Below are 18422 nucleotides of genomic sequence, written 5' to 3'. Positions count from 1 at the left end.
CATCAGAAATCCAAACACCTGAAAAGACAGCCCAAATCTTAGGCTCTATAATAGCGATGTTATCTGCAGGACTAACGGGGAAGTTGCATTTCTTGTGGCTAATTTGTTAGTCCTACAAAGGCAGTCAAGTCCCCAGGCAAGAAAGGGTTTGTTTTGAGAAAGGGCTGCTACCACCTTTGTTTCAAAGTTAAACTGTAAACTAAGTTCCTCCCAAAGTTAGTTTAGCCTATGCCCAGCAATCAACAAGGTTAGAACCCTGTTGAATACAAGTGGCAAAAATCCAGCTCAATCCAGCTGTAGTCAAATCAAGAAATGAACTGTTCGTGTGGCATGGGTGGAGATGGTTTCAAGGATAGACACTCCAGTCTCATCAGATTCTTTCGTTCCTCATACATCCTCTCTCAGGTCGCCATTCTCTGGGGCTGGTTGCCGTTGTGGGACTGGGAGGAAGACCACGGGCAGCTCTGGACACATCTTCTTACAGCCTCATAGCAACAGTCCCCATGGAAGAAAATCCTGGGCCAAACCCCAACCATGGCCAGAGAGGAAAGGTACCACATTCAGATGGTACCTGGCCCAGGCAGGGCACAGAGAGCCTTCAACTGACATCAGAACCACATGGCTGAATGGGGGTGGGAGAGTATCCCCCAAAGTGAGGCATACTGCTCTGGGCTGGCAAAATTGTAAATTTCATTACGTTTGCCAACTTGTCTGTATTCTTTGCTAGACTCTTAGATCTTTAAGAATAGAAGAATAGATTACTGTGTCTTTCATTTCTGTATCTAGTACAGCAGGGTGTCTGGTATGAAAGACTTTAAAAATATTTAAAAATAAATGTTAAATGAAGGATAAAGTTTAAATTGTCATAGTCATATGCCTTGAATTTTCTGGAATAGTCCCAATTTTGTGATATGTCTATGATATCTTTTTTATTAAGATTATTCTTTAAATGAATAATTTCCCTATTTTATAAAACTTTTTATAAAATTACATTCAAAAATTTATTCAGTACTTGGCCATACCCTCTGTGGTTTTCATTTAGCAAGTCTGGCCAACTCTTTTGGTTATATCTTATTTGACTTTCGAATTCCCTTTAATTGCTTTTTCTGGCCTGGTTGGTGCCACAGGAGGTTAACCCTTTGGACTGCATCTCCGTCAATACCTTGCTGGTAAGCATCCTTTGGGCTTGTCAGTGAGAGCCATTGCCAGGAGATGAGATTATGGGAGAGAGAAGGAGAAGCAAGGCTAGAGGAATTTTTCCCTTCTTGTTCCCTGTGACATGTCCCCCAAAATGACTCTGTCCCTTCCAGGGCACAGCAGCTCCCCAATAGCCCAGGTTGTCACAGGGAGAGGTGGTAACAGCTTTCTTCTCTCTCAAGTCTCTGGGAGCCTTACCCCAGGTTGATGTCCTCAGTAAGTAGTCCCTTTATTTAAGCCTCATCATCTGAAACAAATGGGGTGGATTCTGCTTCCTGCTTAGACCTTGACTAAACTACCAACTTAAGCTTCGCAGGTGCAATTCTGCTTCCTGCTTAGACCTTGACTAAACTACCAACTTAAGCTTCGCAGGTGCAATTTACCAATTAGATCCCCTCTCTACTTCAGTGGTTCTCACTCTTTGCTGTGCACAGGGATCACCTGGGGAGCTTTGGCACCTGTGATCTGTCTCGAGAAGTTCTGACGTAATTGGTCTGGAAAGTGGCCTCGGCATCAGGATTTTAAAAATCTCTCCAGCTCGTTTGATTGGGTAGCCAAGGCTGATAAGCACTGCTCCAGCCTCACACACCTCCTGTACAGAAAGGAGAATTCTAACACGTAGTGAAAACAACTTCCCATAACCTGCGTTTTATTTCTTACTTTCTTACAAATTATTGAAGCCTTCCTTCTAAAGGGATGTTGTTTTCTACTTATTCACAAAAGCATTTTTAAACAAAGTGGAACAATTTTAAATGCATTTACATAACTGTTTCTTCAAGAGGTTCAAAACAAAGAACAGATATTTCTAGAAAGCATATAAATCCACTATATGTACTTGTATTTTGAATAGGGTGTGTGCAAGGGTGATGGCAGTGGCTGCTGTCATCATGGAGCTGCAGCAGGGAAGCGCAGCTGGGGCTGTCCTGGAGCCCGTGGGGGCCCTGCCCATTTTGAGTTGGGACAGGAGCTCCCCATGTGGCTACAGCCACCCAAACCACAGCTGCAGACCCAGGCCTCCTGCTCTAGGGAGCAGGAAGGAGCCCCATCCTACTGGGTGAGGCTACAGCCGCCCAAAATGCAGCTGTGGATCAGAGCCTTCCTGTGCTCTTGGGAGAACCGGGAACAGACAGGATCTGCCTTCCCAGGTGCTGCTGCAGCCGCCTCATTCGCGGCTGCAGACCTGGGCCTCTTGCCCCAGGAAGCAGGCAGGAGCTGGGGACTAGTGGGAGCCCTGCCTCTTCTGAGTTGGTGGGGCGGGAGCTCCCGGGTGCAGCTGCACTGACCTTCCAGGCACAGGACCTGGGCATCTCTGCAGCCTACACCCTCGAGTGCTCCAGAAAGGACCCCTGTCCCTGCAGGCTCAGGGGTGTCTGCTCCCAGTGCCTGGCCTCTCTCTGCTCCCAGCACCCACTCCAATCTCCCAGCAGGGTTGAGACCAAGTCCCAGTAGGAGGCTGACAGAGTCCTCAGTGGAAGGAAGTGGATCTTCAGTAAGGGCCCACCCTCAGGCCAGGGAGAGCCTGAAGACTAGGTGCTAGGCTGCCAGTCTCATGGTCTGGAGTGGGGACTCCTGGTGCCTCTTCCTGGCCCTCCCATGGCCACCCATGGACCAATCGGCCTGCATTTCCTCCCTTCTGAGGTCCATAAAAGCCCCGGGCTCAGCCAGAGCAGGGCAGAGACTGGCCAGAGGACAAAGAGGGCAGAGAGATGATGGGACCAGAGGACCAGCTGCAGAGAAGAGCACCCTCTCCACTGACAGCTTCAGAGATGACCTGCCATCAGAAAGGGGCTACCCACTCCTCTGAGCTGTTCTAACATTAAATGAAACTCTTCACCCTTCACTTGTGTGCCTCATTCTTCCTGGATGCAGGACAACAATTTGGGCAAAGGTGCTGTGGCCACAGAGGTTCCCAACCAGAAAAAAATCAACAACACCCCAGAAATCCCCTAACAAGGGTAAGTTTTTCAGGAAGGAAAAAAGAGAACCAAAGAGCCATTGGGGGATACCACAAGAAAAAAAAATTGCAGGATTAGTAACTGTTGAAAAACTACTATCTTACAAATATAATAATAGAGATTCTAGTGCCACATAATTAACTCATGCCAGGTCCATGGCTGATCTGGGTTTGCTGATCTTCTCTGAGAATGAACCAGATTAAAGCACTCACAGCTTCTAGCACATTGAAAAAAGCAGTGAGAAACTTTAAAATGTTCAATGTTTAAAACACCCTTGCCATTTGGCAGATTTTAAGATACAAGAGAACCTTGACCATACTCTTTAAAATGCAATTGCTTTTTAAACACACATTTGTTGATGGTGATAGAATTTAATATTTGTGAGAAAGAACTGATTCTACAAAGCTTTTCCTCATTTCGAGGGTCCCAGGAATGTTGCAGCTAAATAAATGCTGTGCCTGTACCAGTCAGTTATTGCTACATTAGCCTCTGGCATGCAGCAAACAGCATTTATTTCTCATTCACAGTTTGTGAGTCACTGGGGCAGGTCAGCTGGGGGAACTTGTTTTTCTCCTGGGACCAGTGAACAGCCCAGGTTTATTTCTTCTAACAACCCATTAGCCAAAGAAAGCCTCATGGCTATGCTCACATACAAGGGCAGGGGAAATACATTCCATCTTTAGTGGGAGGCACTGCAAGGTTACATGGCCAAGGGTGTGGATACAGGGAGAGATGAATAATTGGGACCAATAATTCACTTTACCACCAGCCCTAAAGCAAAGTCTGTCGAAGATGACTCTCAATACTGTATTTACAAGTAGAACATCTTGCTCTAGAGTGATATCACTGACAAATTCTAGAACCCTGTAGGGCAGGTAAGATGACTTTTTGTGTCCAGACAGATGGCAGTACTCATCCATAGGCTCTCTGCCCCAGGGCAAGGTAGGTGATGCTGGCTTTTCTTGGCTGCCCTACCCCCAGAATACCAAAATGATCTCCAAAGAAGTAATCAGGGTTTGAGGGGAGGAGGAGAGCATTGAACAGGTGGTGCATGGAGAATTTCTGGGGCAGTGAAACTATCCTGTGTGATACTGTAATAGTGGATACCTGGCACTATACTTTTGTCATAACCCATAGAACTTTATAGCACAAAGAGTGAACCCTAATGTATGTAAATTTTTATAAAATCATTTGGGATGTCAGGGATCCCATTTGGGACCCCCAAGGTGTAGAGATAGGTTAAAAACTTAAGATGCATGCACAGACACATCTGCAGTGGTGAAAAACTCAAGTCCTACACAAAACTTTGCTACCAAAATTTGAAGAAGACAAATAGTATAAAATCAACATTCATGGGTGATCTGCAACTTGAATCAATAGAAATTTATTGAAATTATATTTCAATAAATTTATAGAAATTTATTGACTGTTGTGAAATAAAGTTACATAGAATACAAGAGTCTATGCTATCAGAAGTACAATGGCACTCACACCATGATCCGACTCTTGCCTCCTTGATCTCTTTTTGTATGACTTTTCCCTGTCCCCGGCCAACTCACTATGCATATGTCAACCAGTCCACCTTCTTCCAGTTCCTAGAACACCAAAATCGTTACTATCTTAAGGCCTTTGCCTTGCTGTTATCTATGCCTGGAAAGGTCTTGCTCCATCTCTCCAAGGCTGGCTCCTTCTTCTCTTGAAGTTTCATCTCAAATAGGAGCCTCTTGGTGCCTCCCTCTAGAATGGAAGCTCCATTACTGTCTTTCACTAGTGCATTATCCCCATCCCCTAAAGCCCTGCTTGGCATGTAGTAGGTGCTCAATAAATATTTGTGGACCAAAGGGGCTACTCATTTATTAATATTTATTAATATCAGGGCCCTGATGGAGTATGGCCTCTGCTTTGGAATGGTTGCTGTGAGGACAGTCAGGAAGCCCCACACTACACACACTGAACCAAGAGAGAGTCCATGTAAAGCTCCTGGGTGGTCACTCTGACAGTCTTAAGCACTCTAAGAAAGGCATCAAAGCAGCTTCGTGCTCAAGTATTGACCCAGATCTGCAAAGGACGTTGGGGTGGGGAGACGCTTAGCTGATAAATAGAAAGCTACCCCTGTCTAAAGCAGGGATGGTTGGGATATGACTGCCTTGGTACAAAATGGGAGCAGGAAATAGGACAGGCCCAAACAAGGGCTCAAAAAAGGAAAAAAAACAAACCCCAAAGCAACAACAACAACAACAACAACAACAAACTCTTGCTGCTGGTGGGAAACCTAGAGGGCAAGCTTCTTTTCCACACGAGCCCTGCTGGCGGCTGTGTGTGTGTGTGTGTGCACGTGCGTAAGAGCACGTGCGGGGGATGTAGTGAAAAGTACAGTGTGAAATGAGGAAATAACGGATATCTTCTCAGTCAGTAGCCATGGGAGGAACGGGGAAGTACAAGGTCCTGAGAGCATAGAGATGATGGAATTTTTATATATTGGGGGAGAAACCCAAATCTAGTAATGACCATGTGTAATAAAAACTACTAGTATCATGAAAAACAGTATATTTCCACAACTAACATTAGAGGGGAAAATGAAGAAAATTAGGAAAACTAAAACTAAAAAGAACAAACAGCAAATGGCAAGCAAAAAAAATGATATAGAAAACATAACCCAGTATGTGAAGCATCACAGTTGCTCTGTACTGACTAAATTCTCTGAAGACAAAGACTGTCATGTTAGTTACAAAATAAAAGCCAGGCATAATTTATTTCTAGAAACAAAGTTATAAAGACAGATTGGAAATGAAAGCAAGGACATACTGAGCAAATGCAAAGGTAAAACCAAAATCAAACCAGCACCAATAGCAACATTAATATCAATTAAAATGCAATTTAAAGCCAAAAAGCATTAACCAGCCAAAGATGAATAACATATAATGGGCAATGTTAATCAATGAAGAAGCTCTGTATAAAATTCATAAACCCTAATAGAATACAAAATACAGCAGTCACATACATAAAGCAAAAAACCCAGAAATACAAGGGAAGATTAATAAAAATATATTTATTGTGGGAGGTTCCAATATTCTTTCAGAATTAGACAATTCAAGTATACAATTAAAGATATAAAGGATTTAAAAACTACAATAAACTATAATTTTTTTCTCATATTCACGTAACACACAATCATATACTTGATTAATGGCATTAAATAAAACTGTAATTGATTTCCCAAAAGCAGATTTTTAAACTTTCACTCATTCAAAGAAGAGATAAGCAATAAAATGATTTTTTAAGTCTCTAATTACTGGGACATTAAAAAATCTCTTCCACGTAATTCCTAGTTCACAGGAGAAATCAAAATTGAAATCACAAATTAAGTATCCAAAAGGGAAAAGAAAAAAACACTGTATCAAAACCTATTGGATACAGCAAAAGCTATGTTCAGGGGAAATTTTGTAGCCTTAAATAATTGTATTATTTAAAAATAAAGCAAAGCAAAAGACACAAATTCTTGACTATCCCAACATAATTGAAGCTGTTTGCATCTTATTTTTCCTTGATAATTGAGAAAATGACTAAGAATGTCCTTGTGCTTGCATTGATTTTCAGATTTTCTTCACTTGTACTATTTTCTCTTTTCATTTCTTCTCTTTGTTAGTGTCACAGTGAGTACGAATAAAGCGATCAATAATTTGTCTATCTGAAAAGTATGAAGAAAAACAGGATGAACATTTCCATGTAAGTATTTAAATGCTAAATTGAGAAATTCTAGGAAGGAAGAAAATATCTGATAATATTACTAAATACACAAATTGGATAAGAGATCAAAATAATAGCAGGCTATTATACCTAATACCTAAACAGGCACAGTTGTGTAATTATTGATTAAGAAGAGTAAACTTGGCCGGGCGCGGTGGCTCACGCCTGTAATCCCAGCACTTTGGAAGGCCGAGGCGGGCGGATCACAAGGTCAGGAGATCGAGACCATGGTGAAACCCCGTCTCTACTAAAAATAGAAAAAAATTAGCCGGGCGCAGTGGCGGGCGCCTGTAGTCCCAGCTACTCGGGAGGCTGAGGCCGGAGAATGGCGGGAACCCGGGAGGCGGAGCTTGCAGTGAGCCGAGATCGCGCCACTGCACTCCAGCCTGGGCGACAGAGCGAGACTCCGTCTCAAAAAAAAAAAAATAAAAATAAAAAAAAAAAAAAAAAGAAGAGTAAACTTAATATTCAAGGGACAGAACACGAATTTCAGAATGAAACAGGCTTAAGCTTCAGTTCTGTGCTGGCAAGTGTTAGCAAATGATTTAACCTCTCCACTTCTTCGGTTGCTCATCTTTGAATACAGTCAGCAGTACTTGCAATGCACAGACGTTGGAATAGATTAGGGATACTGTGTGTGAAGCACCCAGACGGTGCCTGGCCTATCAAAAACAATAAATGGTCATCTTATCCTTTTATTACTGGGTGCATAGTAATAAACAGTGATGATAAACAATACAGATTATTGTTCCAAAATTTTCATAGAAGCCAGGGCTGTTTTTGTACCCACCAACATTGGTAAGCTTTGCTGTCCTTGAATGGTAACTGTTTGACCTTGGGAAGGCCCTTCAACTCCCTTCCCTGGCCTCCATTTCCTGATCTGTAACATTAAGGAGTCTTGTCTGGTTCTGAACATCTATGATTCCCTACTCCTAATCATATATACATATATATAATTTTTTTTTTAGATGGAGTCTCACTCTATTGCCCAGGCTGGAGTGCAGTGGTGCGATCTCAGCTCACTGCAACCTCTGCCTCCCAAGTTCAAGCAATCCTCCTGCCTCAGCCTCCCGAGTAGCTGGGATTACAGGCATGCGCCACCACACCCAGCTAATTTTTGTACTTTTAGTATAATCCCAGACTCCTGAGCTCAAGTGATCTACCTGCCTCGGCCTCCCAAAGTTCTGGGATTATAGGCAGGAGCCACTGCGCCCAGCCCCTAATCATATATATTTTTAATAGTACAGAGTGGAGCTGTAAAACTTTATTCACTCCCAGCAGTTATCACCCGTGCAGCCAAAACCAAAAAGGAGTGAAAATGCAAATGATGTCATGCTCATATTCAATGTTCATGTTATCCTGCTCAATGTCATGAATGCCAGTGGAGGCCCGTAGATCAGGGATGTCTGTGTGTGCGTGTGTGTGTGCGTGTGTGTGCCTGTGTGTGTTTGTTCCTGTTTTCTCTCCAATTTTGTCTTTATTTATTTGTTTTTGTGATTTCATGTTTAATTTTGAAGCATCCTTACCGTACTCCATACCTTGTCTCCAGTATTTTTTTAGTTGGGTATTCTTTTCATAAAGTGAAATTCACTAATCTTTTGTATACAGTTAGATGAAGTGACACATGCATTACTGTAACCCATGACCACAGGATGATATAGATCATTCCTTCCATCTCAGAAGACCCTTCATGCCCCTTCCCAGTCAACACTCCCTACTTCAAGACAGCCACTGTTCTGGTTTCTTTCATCAAAGGTAAGTTTTCCCAGTTGCAGACCTTCAAATAAATGAAATCATACAGAAGGTATTCTTTTGTGTCTGGCTTCTTTCATTCAGCATGTTTTTGAGGTTCATACATTTTGTTGTATATATCAATAACTAATTTCTTTTTATTGAGTGGTATTTCATTATGTGAATATGTCACAGTTTATCTATTTTCCTACTGTTGGAGATTTGGGTTGCATCCAGTTTGAGACTATTAAGAATAAAGTGGTTATAAACATTCTTGCACATGTCCTTTTGTGGACATATGGTTTCCTTACTCTCGGGCAAATACCCAGAAGTGGAATTTCTGGGTCATGGAGTAGGTATATATTTATCTTTAGGAGAAGCTGCCAGACCTCTTTCCACAGCGATTGTCCTCTTTGATGGCTGGGCACAGTGCCTCATATGCCTGTAATCCCAGCACTTTGGAAGGCCAAGGCAGGTGGATCACTTGAGCCCAGGAGTTTGAGACCAGCCTGGCCAACATGGCAAAACTGTCTCTACTAAAAAATCAAAAAACAGTTAGCTGGGCATGGTGGTACACACCTGTAATCCCAGCTGCTTGGGAAGCTGAGGCATGAGAATTGCTTGAATCCTCAAGGCAGACGTTGCAGTGAGCTGAGATCGCGCCACTGCACTCCAGCCTGGGTGACAGAGGGAGATTCTGTCTCAAAAACAAAAACAAAACAACAACAAAGTGATTGTATTCATTACTCTTTAATATTCCCACCAATGCTATATGGGGTTCTGACTGCTTCCTCTCACTGATATTTGCTATTGTCAGTCTTTCTAGTTTTAAACATTTTAAGCATTGTATCTATTACCAAAGAATTTATAGCAAAGAATTTATATTAATATAAGAAAAGATCCTTTCTTCTGATACCAGAGATAGACATACATGGTTCATCAAGTTTTGCATGAATTAGTAAAAAAGGATGAGAGTGTGTAAAATTTAATGTCAATTTAACTGTTCAAAAAGGCTACCTGTTGTAAGTCAAATGATACCAATCTTTATTATGTATGAATGCAAATTCATTTCCTCATGATTTTGTTTATGCTGTTGCTTCTGCCAGGAATGGTCCTGCTTCTCTTTACCATGCAGATTCATCTTTAAGACTTAAAGGAACCCTCCTCCAGGCAGCCTTTCCTCATCTCCTGTCCATCCACAGGGTTGGGAGTACCCCTCACAGGCTGCTACCATACCCAAAGATTACTTTGATTACAGAACTGGTGACATTTTAATTATGTGTTTATCTCCCATACCAGATAATGAGCTCCCGGAGAAGAAGCGTTCCTTATTTATCTTTGTATCAACTGAGCATTTATTGAGTAAATACGTTGATTCTTAATATTGAATCACAGGCTAGGAAGAAATACCTTTTGCATGGCCATTTGTGGGAGTTTCAGTTGGAGGAAGAGATGGGGAGGGAGCCATAGCTGAACAAATTCACAGAAAACTGGGTTTCAGATCATTTTACCTTTCAACTGGGGGAAAAGTGGACTGATGACACAGTCTTTACCAATAGGAAACAGTTGCCCAACGAGTAAGCTTTTGAGTGGTCTGAAGCGGACTTGGGGATTAAAATGATTTTGAAAGTAGAATAGCCACCAAAGATAACTAGTTCAACCTCCTCAAGTTATAAATAAACTGAATACCAAATAGTGGTGACACAGAGTTAGTGGAAATGAAAGGTTTGCCTTCAGCTCTCTTTCCTTTATGCTTTCACAGCTTTATTTTTTGTCATATTGGAGTTTTCTCTTCTCTGTGTTTCACCCCCTACACACACACCATCTCTCTCCCACACCCTCACCTCCTATCCAACTTTGTCCATTACTTAAGAACTAGCCTGGTCTTTTCCCTTTCTCTCTCTCTCTCTCTCTCTCTTTCTCTCTCTCTCTCCCCTCTCTCTCTCAAAATGTACCTGTTCTAGGCTCCTATTCCATCAAAGCCTACCATCTATAAGAGATAATTCTGTAAAATAATTTAAGCTGAGTTAATAATAATTCTGCCTAACACATCTGCCAGGTTCTTAAATTATCTGCATATGTACTCAGCTACAAAAGCTCTGCTGTGATATTCACCAGCTGAAAAGCATCAGTGCCACCCCTGACACTAGAAAATGACAAGAGGTTTTGGGCATAAGAATTCAGAGGGAATCTTCCATTTGTTTTTCAGCTTCTAACAAAGCTGGCATTGAGGAGTGGGCCATTCTACAGCAGAGCTTGGAAAGAGGAGTGAAAATCCATGGGAAGCAGATCTTGCATCAGCCCAAGGCAGCACCCAAGAGCAAAGCTCTGGGGCATGAGCCTTTAGGCACCTGCCCCTGGTGCTGCCCCGAGGGAACCAGGAGAGCAGAAGAGCTAAGAAGAAACAAAACCTTAGCTTATTCTAAGTTACCTTGTTAGCTAACAGGTCATACCTCACCTGTCTGGGGAGGAAAGCCCCATTAGGTGGACAGAGTGTTTACCTGAAAGATCAGCTTATGGTATCTTGGTGTCTTGGAGAATGTAGATCCAAGGCTGTCAGAGCACTTTGAGGAGTCCCTAGTTCACCCTCAGGGGGCGCCACTAAGGCTTGGATTGCACCTGACACAGAGACAGCAGTGCCTGCAGCCACCATGGTTTCCATGGGGGCAGAGAAATGACAGCTGCATCTGCGTTGCAAGTCCCTGGGCAGATGGGACCATCTGCTCGGCAAAGACAAAAATCCTCTTTCTACAGGGCCCAACAGATGTGGATCCTAAAGGTAAAAAGATCTTCTTGTAAAATGCAGAGGATAATTTTATATACAAAATTGAGAGCAAGAACAGGCGGGCTGACTTGAGCTTGCCGCAGAGCCTTGCCTGGGCCCTCTGGGAAGATTGAGCCAGTGGACCCTTAGGAGCCTCTTGGTTTTCTTCTGAAGTGCCAGACTGGCCCAGAGGCATCTCTGGAGAGCAGGGAGGCATCATACTCCTTCCATGTTCCTTTCTCTCAACAGAAAATGCATACTCCTGTCTCAATAGGAGGGAAACACCTGCTTCTTGTACCTCCCTGAAACCCAAAGTTCAAGTTCTTAGAAGGGTCTTTAGGCTCTCAGCCCTAATGTGTGAGAGTGGAAAATACCTCCTTTCTCCCAAAACACACACACACACACACACACACACACACACACACACACACACACACACCCACACACACCCCTCCCTGTCAGCCTTGCCTACAGTAGGTTTTCAGTGTTTCTTAGGGCAGGAGATCCCATAAACAAGGTTTTCAGTGAGGATTTCAGAGGCGCAAGCTCTTCTGATTGTGGCTGGGGACAGCACCTGGAGGCCCAAGAGATTCAGACGAGAAACAGAGAGCACTTGGAGGGATCCCACATGGCCAGTGGAAGTCTCAACCTCATCACAGGGCACACAATAAATTAGTAGCCCCCATATAGCCTAGAGCACAAAATGGGGTACAGAAAATGGTCAGCTGGGTACAGGAATAAATATTAGACTTTTATTGATATTCGATTTTTACTTCCTTCTCTAACAGTTTGTATATTTTATAAATGTATGTGATACATTAGTTTAGTTGGCATATGAATACATTTTATATAAATTTTTACATCTGCATTGGGTGTTGTGCCCACAAATGAGGAGGAGCGGGGAATGTGTGATCCCTCACGTAGGATGCTGAGAGGCAGGTTATAGGAAGAGCTCAGTCTCCTCTCCTCAAGCTCTCTTATTCTCTGAGTTGACATTCTACACACTCTCAGTTAGACTGACCAGTTGCCCCTAAGATGCTCCCAAATAATTCCAGTCACTTGGCTGCAAACTAGGATAAGTCTTTGTCATGTGGAGTGAAGCCACATCAATGGCATTCGCTCTCCTTGAGAGAGTGACATATAGAGATTTTCCTGTACATTAAAAAGCCTGTCACAAAAATGTACCAGCAAGAGAAAATAAAGATTAGACAAAGTACAGCAAAACAATGTGACTGTACAAACACCCAGAGGAGAAATCAATTAGCTCTAAGAAAAAGAGGAATCATCCTGCAGCAATTCAACTACAGGCAAAATGAGATCAGAAATGAGTGAAAACAGTGTGTCTCTTTTTTTAATAAGTAGGGATAAGTCACTGGGGCCTCCTTAAAGGAAAATGTCTTTTCAGTGGATTGAGGTTTGCACAACACCATGAGATTTTTTTTATTTTTTGAGGCAATGTTTTCATTTTTGTGGGCATTCAATTCCAGTGGCTAGAACTTGGAACAGTTTCTATTTGGCAAAAGCAACGTATTATGATCTGTAAGTGCATGAAATAAAACCTCATCTTACCTTTGTAAGAAACACTCTGGAGGTACTCTTTGACTTGAGAGGAAGTACATGAGTTTAAAAGCATTAAGAAATCTGGGTAGGTTTTGTCGTAGTCACTTTGGTACGTGGTCTGTTTCTTTGTGTGCTCTTGGTTCCTCAGGAAGCTGTGCAGCACAGAAGGCACTACAGAAATACACAGGGGAGGACAAGCTGGGAGGCTGGCACCCAAGCACAGCAGTCTTACCCTTATTGTTTGAAAATGACCCTGACAGCCCCCAGCCCAGCTTTGAGCTTAGGCAGTATCCTTCATGATGCTGGTCACTAAGGCTCTGTATTAAACCAGTTCTTCCATTGACCAGGGCTAAGGAGAGCTACAGGGACTTCCAGCCTGTTGCTGCTGGAAGGGGCAGTGATGGGAGACAATGACCAGAAGGGTGAGTTTGACCGTCACTTTCAGAAGAGAAGTTTTCCCTAAACTTGACTCTTATGCAGGTCAGTGTGTTATGATGGTGAAGGAAACTGAAATATTTCACCCCAAATTACACGTCTTTGATATACTTTGAGATGGCTGTTGAGAAGGTTTGCAGACAGAGGTAGCCCTGCAAAGTTGTCTTTGAGAGTGGGGTGACCTGCATCCGTAGGGAATCTGCACTGATGCAGCCTGGCTTTCCAAGGCCTTCCCTTGTCTGGATCTAAGAAAGATTAACTAAGATCAGACTTTAGAGGTCTAAAAGAAACCTTTACCATCATTCTCTCTGAGGGCTGCTACCACTGAACAAGACCACCTTTGCTAGCCTGGCCTCCTCTTCTCCCCCTCCCATAACCTGTTTAACCAGCTCTTTCTATAACCTCAGGATAGTATAAAATCATCAACCCTCCCATCATTTCTTTGAGTTCTTATATTTTGCTTGACTCCCGTGCATGTTAATAAATTTATATGCTTTTTCTCCATTTAATCTGCCTTTTGTCAGCTGATTTTTCAGCAAACTCTCAGAGGGTAAAGAGGAAGTTTGCCTTTGGCCGCTATGATGGTGACATTCACTGCCTGCTTAATAAACAAAGGTCCTCATAGAAGCTTCTTTTTCTTTCAGGGATGGCACAGTAAGGGACCTCCCTCCAGAGACCTAGGCATCTTCGGATGAGCATTGTGGAAGAACGATGATGTTTACAGTCATGGCTCATTGTCCATTTGGACTAATGGGGGTATGAGGTGCAGGCAACACCCAAATCACTTATATTTGATTATGAATATTGCTCATTTAATGTGAGTTCTGATATTCAAGAAACTACAACGAAAAAAGTAATAAAGTCACGATGTAAAAACCAATTTGCCCAATCTTTTTAAACCTTAAGAGCAGCTTCCAGCTCCAGGGATCCCCTTTAAGGGGTCATTGAGCAAATGGAGGGCCCAGACTGGTGAGGGGATTTGACGCTGCTACCCTGAGAAGAGTGTTTGTAGGGCCTGGAAATGCTCTAACTGGAAAAGAGAAGACTTAGGCTTAGAAGGCATATGGCAAGGTTTTCATAGAATAATAGATTTATACTAATTAACATCCATGGGAAGCAGTGGAACCAGGGGCTAGAAGTTTAGCAAGGAATATTGCAGCTGCTACACCTTCTACCCAGTTGGAGCATCGGACAACGAGGGGGCATGGGGCTACCCTGAAGTGGATACGCAGGGTCACTGTAACCCCTTGGCAAGGATGGAGTCAGGAAGATTCACACACTACATGAGGCTCTGGACGAGGTAATTTCTAGGCCACCTTCTAACCCCGAGGTGCTAAGCGTCAATTCTGTGATTATCGTCTCAGGTACTACTTGATCCCAACTCCATGCCCGGAATGAATCATGTCTCAGACTGACACCACGTTTTCTGCTTAACTAGTAGCTTGGAGGTGGCTTGGTCACGGAATTTTGAAAAACTTTCAAGGGATGCACGTGTGGAAACACTTCCAGTAGAAAATTGAGACTAAATTGGATTCCCGCCTCATCGCTTTCTGTCACTTTACAGTAACTGCATCCTTCCTCTCATTTTTTAAAAGGAGGAAGTATCCCCTAATCCCAACCACTGCCCCTCCCCAGCAGGGATGACACTCATTTCTTGGCCTAAGCAGTCAGTCATCTTCTGAAATGTACTGGCTCCCCGGGTTCCAGGTTGGGAGCCGCAGTGATGAGGTTCTGACTTCATGCCAGAATCCCTGGCTTTCTTCTTGACTATTATGAAAACGGGCTGCCAGCGCCCTCTGTGTTGAGAAGTTTTGGGGCCAGGGATTAGGATCTATGAGATTGTTTTAGAAACCGCAGCTGGGCTGGGCACAGTGGCTCACGCCTGTAATCCCAGCACTTTGGGAGGCTGAGGCAGGCAGATCACCTGACATCAGGAGTTTTAGACCAGTCTGGCCAACATGGCAAAACCCTGTCTCTATTGAAAATACAAAAAAATTAGCTGGGTGTAGTGGTGGGCACCTGTAATCCCAGCTACTTGGGAGGCTGAGGCAGGAGAATCGCTTGAACCTGGGAGGTGGAGATTGCAGTGAGCCGAGATCGTGCCACTGCACTCCAGCCTGGGCGACAAGAGTGAAACTCCATCTCAAAAAAAAAAAAAGAAAAAGAAACCGCAGCTCTACTCACCTAGACCCTGAGAAGCAACGGGCAAGCTTGAGTAGCATCCATATTTGAAACTGAAATCCTGAAGCTCAGGAATTTTAGCTGGAATTTGGTAATTCCTTCGGAATTCGGTGTCTGGAGGTCGAGGAAGTAACTTGTCACATTCCAGAGACACGTGAGAACTTTTCTTAATCTTTTGAGCTGGGGTGGAATGGAAATGGAAGGCAATACTTACTCCTTGTGAACAAAGTAGCTAAACCCACTCTTGCTGTATTTAGAGGTCCGGTCAAGGTGCTCTGTATGAACACTTCAATGAAGAAATAATTTTCCGCTTTATCAGTCACAGGAAGTATATGCTCAAATGATCAGAAGTGGTCTCTAGTGAATGTATTTTTATGTCACGAGTCTGCTCAGTGGGCACAGAAGATGCTGATCACTCCATGGGGTCTGTCTGGTCCCTGGGGCAGAGGTGGGTGTCAGAGAGATTTTGGATAGGGCCAGGTTGCCATATAAAATGTGGGATGCGCAGTTAAATTTGAATTTCAGATAAATAATGACTTTTTAGTGTAAATACTTGCTATCTACTGCATGTCATTATTCAAATTTAACTGGGCATCCCATAGTTTTATTTGCTTAATCTGGCAGGCCTAGATGGGGTGGTGTATATCATCTCCATTATCTGGAAAAAAAAAAAAAAAAACATTCGAAGCTTATCCCTTACTGATGGAGGGTTAGGTAACATCACTGGCATTAGTGGATAGCACTACTATTATTTCTTTGAAATATCTCTGCTAAAACATATTCATTAAATATCTGTGAAGCACTGAAGCCAGTGTTACAAACATTATCAGATTACAGAGGCAAGAGTTACAATCCATCTCACTTAGAATGAGTTCATTCCTGATTCTTGCTACAAAGACTTAGTTCAGAGGCGTATCATATAACACCATCTTTATTCAGAAAGACAAAGATGTCAAAAACATGGATTTCATGAGCAATGTCCAAACAGTGCAAATTACTATTGACACTGAACTCAATTCTCTTCCAAATTAGTTTTCCAATAGATCTTTTCAAAATAAATCCTAATATATATTGTATATCAAACGATTTACAACAGTACCTACTGGTATACATTTTATATCAAAGGATACATAATTGCATCTGCTGGCACCTGAGAGCATTTTTATATTGATTTTTAAAAAATGATTTCTGTCTAGACCAGCAGAGGAGGAGAGGATTCCAATACATGTTGCCTCTTACTTCAGATAACTCAGGAGGAGAGGGCATAGGTATTTAATAGCCCCTGTAATGACCTCATAAACTGCCCAGACAGAAGGCAGGTTATAGAGGGGAGGAACTTGTGGGGCTCAAAATCAGGGCACCTCTTAAGATATTTTGAAAAACCATCTGGCACTGTTCCTGTAACTTCCATCTATAACTCAGTGCCATGATTCGAATGTGTCCCCGCAAAAGAAAACTTAATCCCTAACGCAACAGTGTTGGGAGGCGGGGCCTAATGAGAGGTGTTTGGGTCTTGGGCACTCTGCCCTCATGAGTGGATTAATGCTGTTATTGTGGGAGTGGGCTAGTTATTGCAAGAGTGGGTTCCTGATAAAAGGGTGAGTTTGGCTTCCTTTCTCCCACTTTCACGCTCTTGTCCTTCCATTTTCCACCATGGGATGATGCCGCAAGAAGGCTCTTGCAAGCCGCCAGCATTATGCTCTCGGTTTCCCAGCCTCCAGAACCATGAAACAAATAAATTTATTTCCTTATAGATTACCCAGTCTCACATACTCTGTCAAAGCTGCACAAAACAGATTGAGGCACTTGGTTTTTTCACTAGGAGCTTTATAAGCAAAACCAAATTTCCATTGAAACACTCGATGCTTTCACCTATATCTCTTCCCTAGAGCTACCATTCCATAGTAAATGTTTGCAGTTCCTATATCAGTTCTGTGCTATTTGCCAAGGTTACACATAATTAAATCATCGTCCTACCTTAAGACAATGAGTGTGAATACAAAGATATCTACAGAACAAACAGGTAGGGAATGTGGTAATTCTTGCAACCATAACATTTGGAACTGTGGATTTCACATGGAAATATGACATCAGAATAACCTGGGAAGGGTCTCTCAGAATACCTCTGCTGACCCTTATCCCAGACATTGAGAACCTCCAGAAGTGAGCTCCAGGCACTTACACTGTGAAAACAAACCACCCGTGTGCTGAAGAATTACTGACTCAGGGCTTTGAATAGGGTGCTACAGGAGCCCAGAGAGAGTATGAGCAGGGGCTGTGTTGGAGGAAGAGGAGGACGACAGGAACTAAAAGGCAGTCACAGTAAGGAGATTTGACAACGGGTCGACACAGAAGCAAAGAGTGCCTAGTGTGTTTGTGAAACTTGGCCTTGCTTGCAGAAGGGTGGGGCATGCAGGGCAGGGAGGAGGAGCTGAGGGTAAAACAGGAGAGGCAAGCTGGGGCCAGGCTGTGAAGGGTCTGGAACGTCCATTCCACATGAACAATGATGGACCGGCATAGATGTGGAATCATTGGAGATGAAGACCCAGAAAAGGCAAAAGCCAGGACCTAGACTTAGATATCTATAGAACGAACAGAGAATGTGGTGAGTCTTACAACCAAAACCCTTGGAACTGTAGATCTCACATGCAGATAAGACATCAGAATCACCTGGGAAGAGTTTTGCAGAATACAAAGAGTCTCACTCTTCATTGATCCATCTGTACCTATCACAGTAATAGAACTCATTAAGTATTTACTAAGTTAGTGAGTGAACGTACACACCAAAAAACCTGGAAACATAATTGCTATGGATTAGCAATTAATTTCTGAAATACACTCTAGTGACTGCC

At 43.0% G+C, this 18422-nt stretch overlaps 2 protein-coding genes across 13 annotated transcripts in view; one reads left to right on the top strand and one right to left on the bottom strand.

Moving 5' to 3' along the window:
* The window catches only part of HMGB1 (high mobility group box 1), a 979364-nt gene that overhangs the window by 481403 nt on the left and 479539 nt on the right, over positions 1 to 18422 (top strand). The gene's annotated exons all lie outside the window — the stretch shown is intronic.
* The window catches only part of TEX26 (testis expressed 26), a 44182-nt gene continuing 31945 nt past the window's right edge, over positions 6186 to 18422 (bottom strand). For 4 of the 6 annotated variants that reach the window (XM_050766909.1, XM_050766910.1, XM_050766912.1 and 1 more), the window contains 3 exons: positions 15574 to 15750; positions 12964 to 13125; positions 6186 to 6840 (listed from right to left, as the gene is read on the bottom strand). In XM_050766909.1, coding sequence (XP_050622866.1) covers positions 6779 to 6840; positions 12964 to 13125; positions 15574 to 15750 — 401 coding nt within the window. In that variant the 3' untranslated portion in view covers positions 6186 to 6778. Of the gene's footprint in view, positions 6841 to 9209; positions 9328 to 12963; positions 13126 to 15573; positions 15751 to 18422 lie in introns of all 6 variants that reach the window. The other 2 variants (XR_007720890.1, XR_007720891.1) reach the window with 1 other exon arrangement.

The sequence above is a fragment of the Macaca thibetana genome, chromosome 17 (assembly GCF_024542745.1).
Source record: "Macaca thibetana thibetana isolate TM-01 chromosome 17, ASM2454274v1, whole genome shotgun sequence".
Taxonomy (NCBI): domain Eukaryota; kingdom Metazoa; phylum Chordata; class Mammalia; order Primates; family Cercopithecidae; genus Macaca; species Macaca thibetana.
The sequence above is the reverse complement of the archived record's forward strand: the minus strand, read 5'-3'. Positions and strand labels throughout refer to the sequence as shown.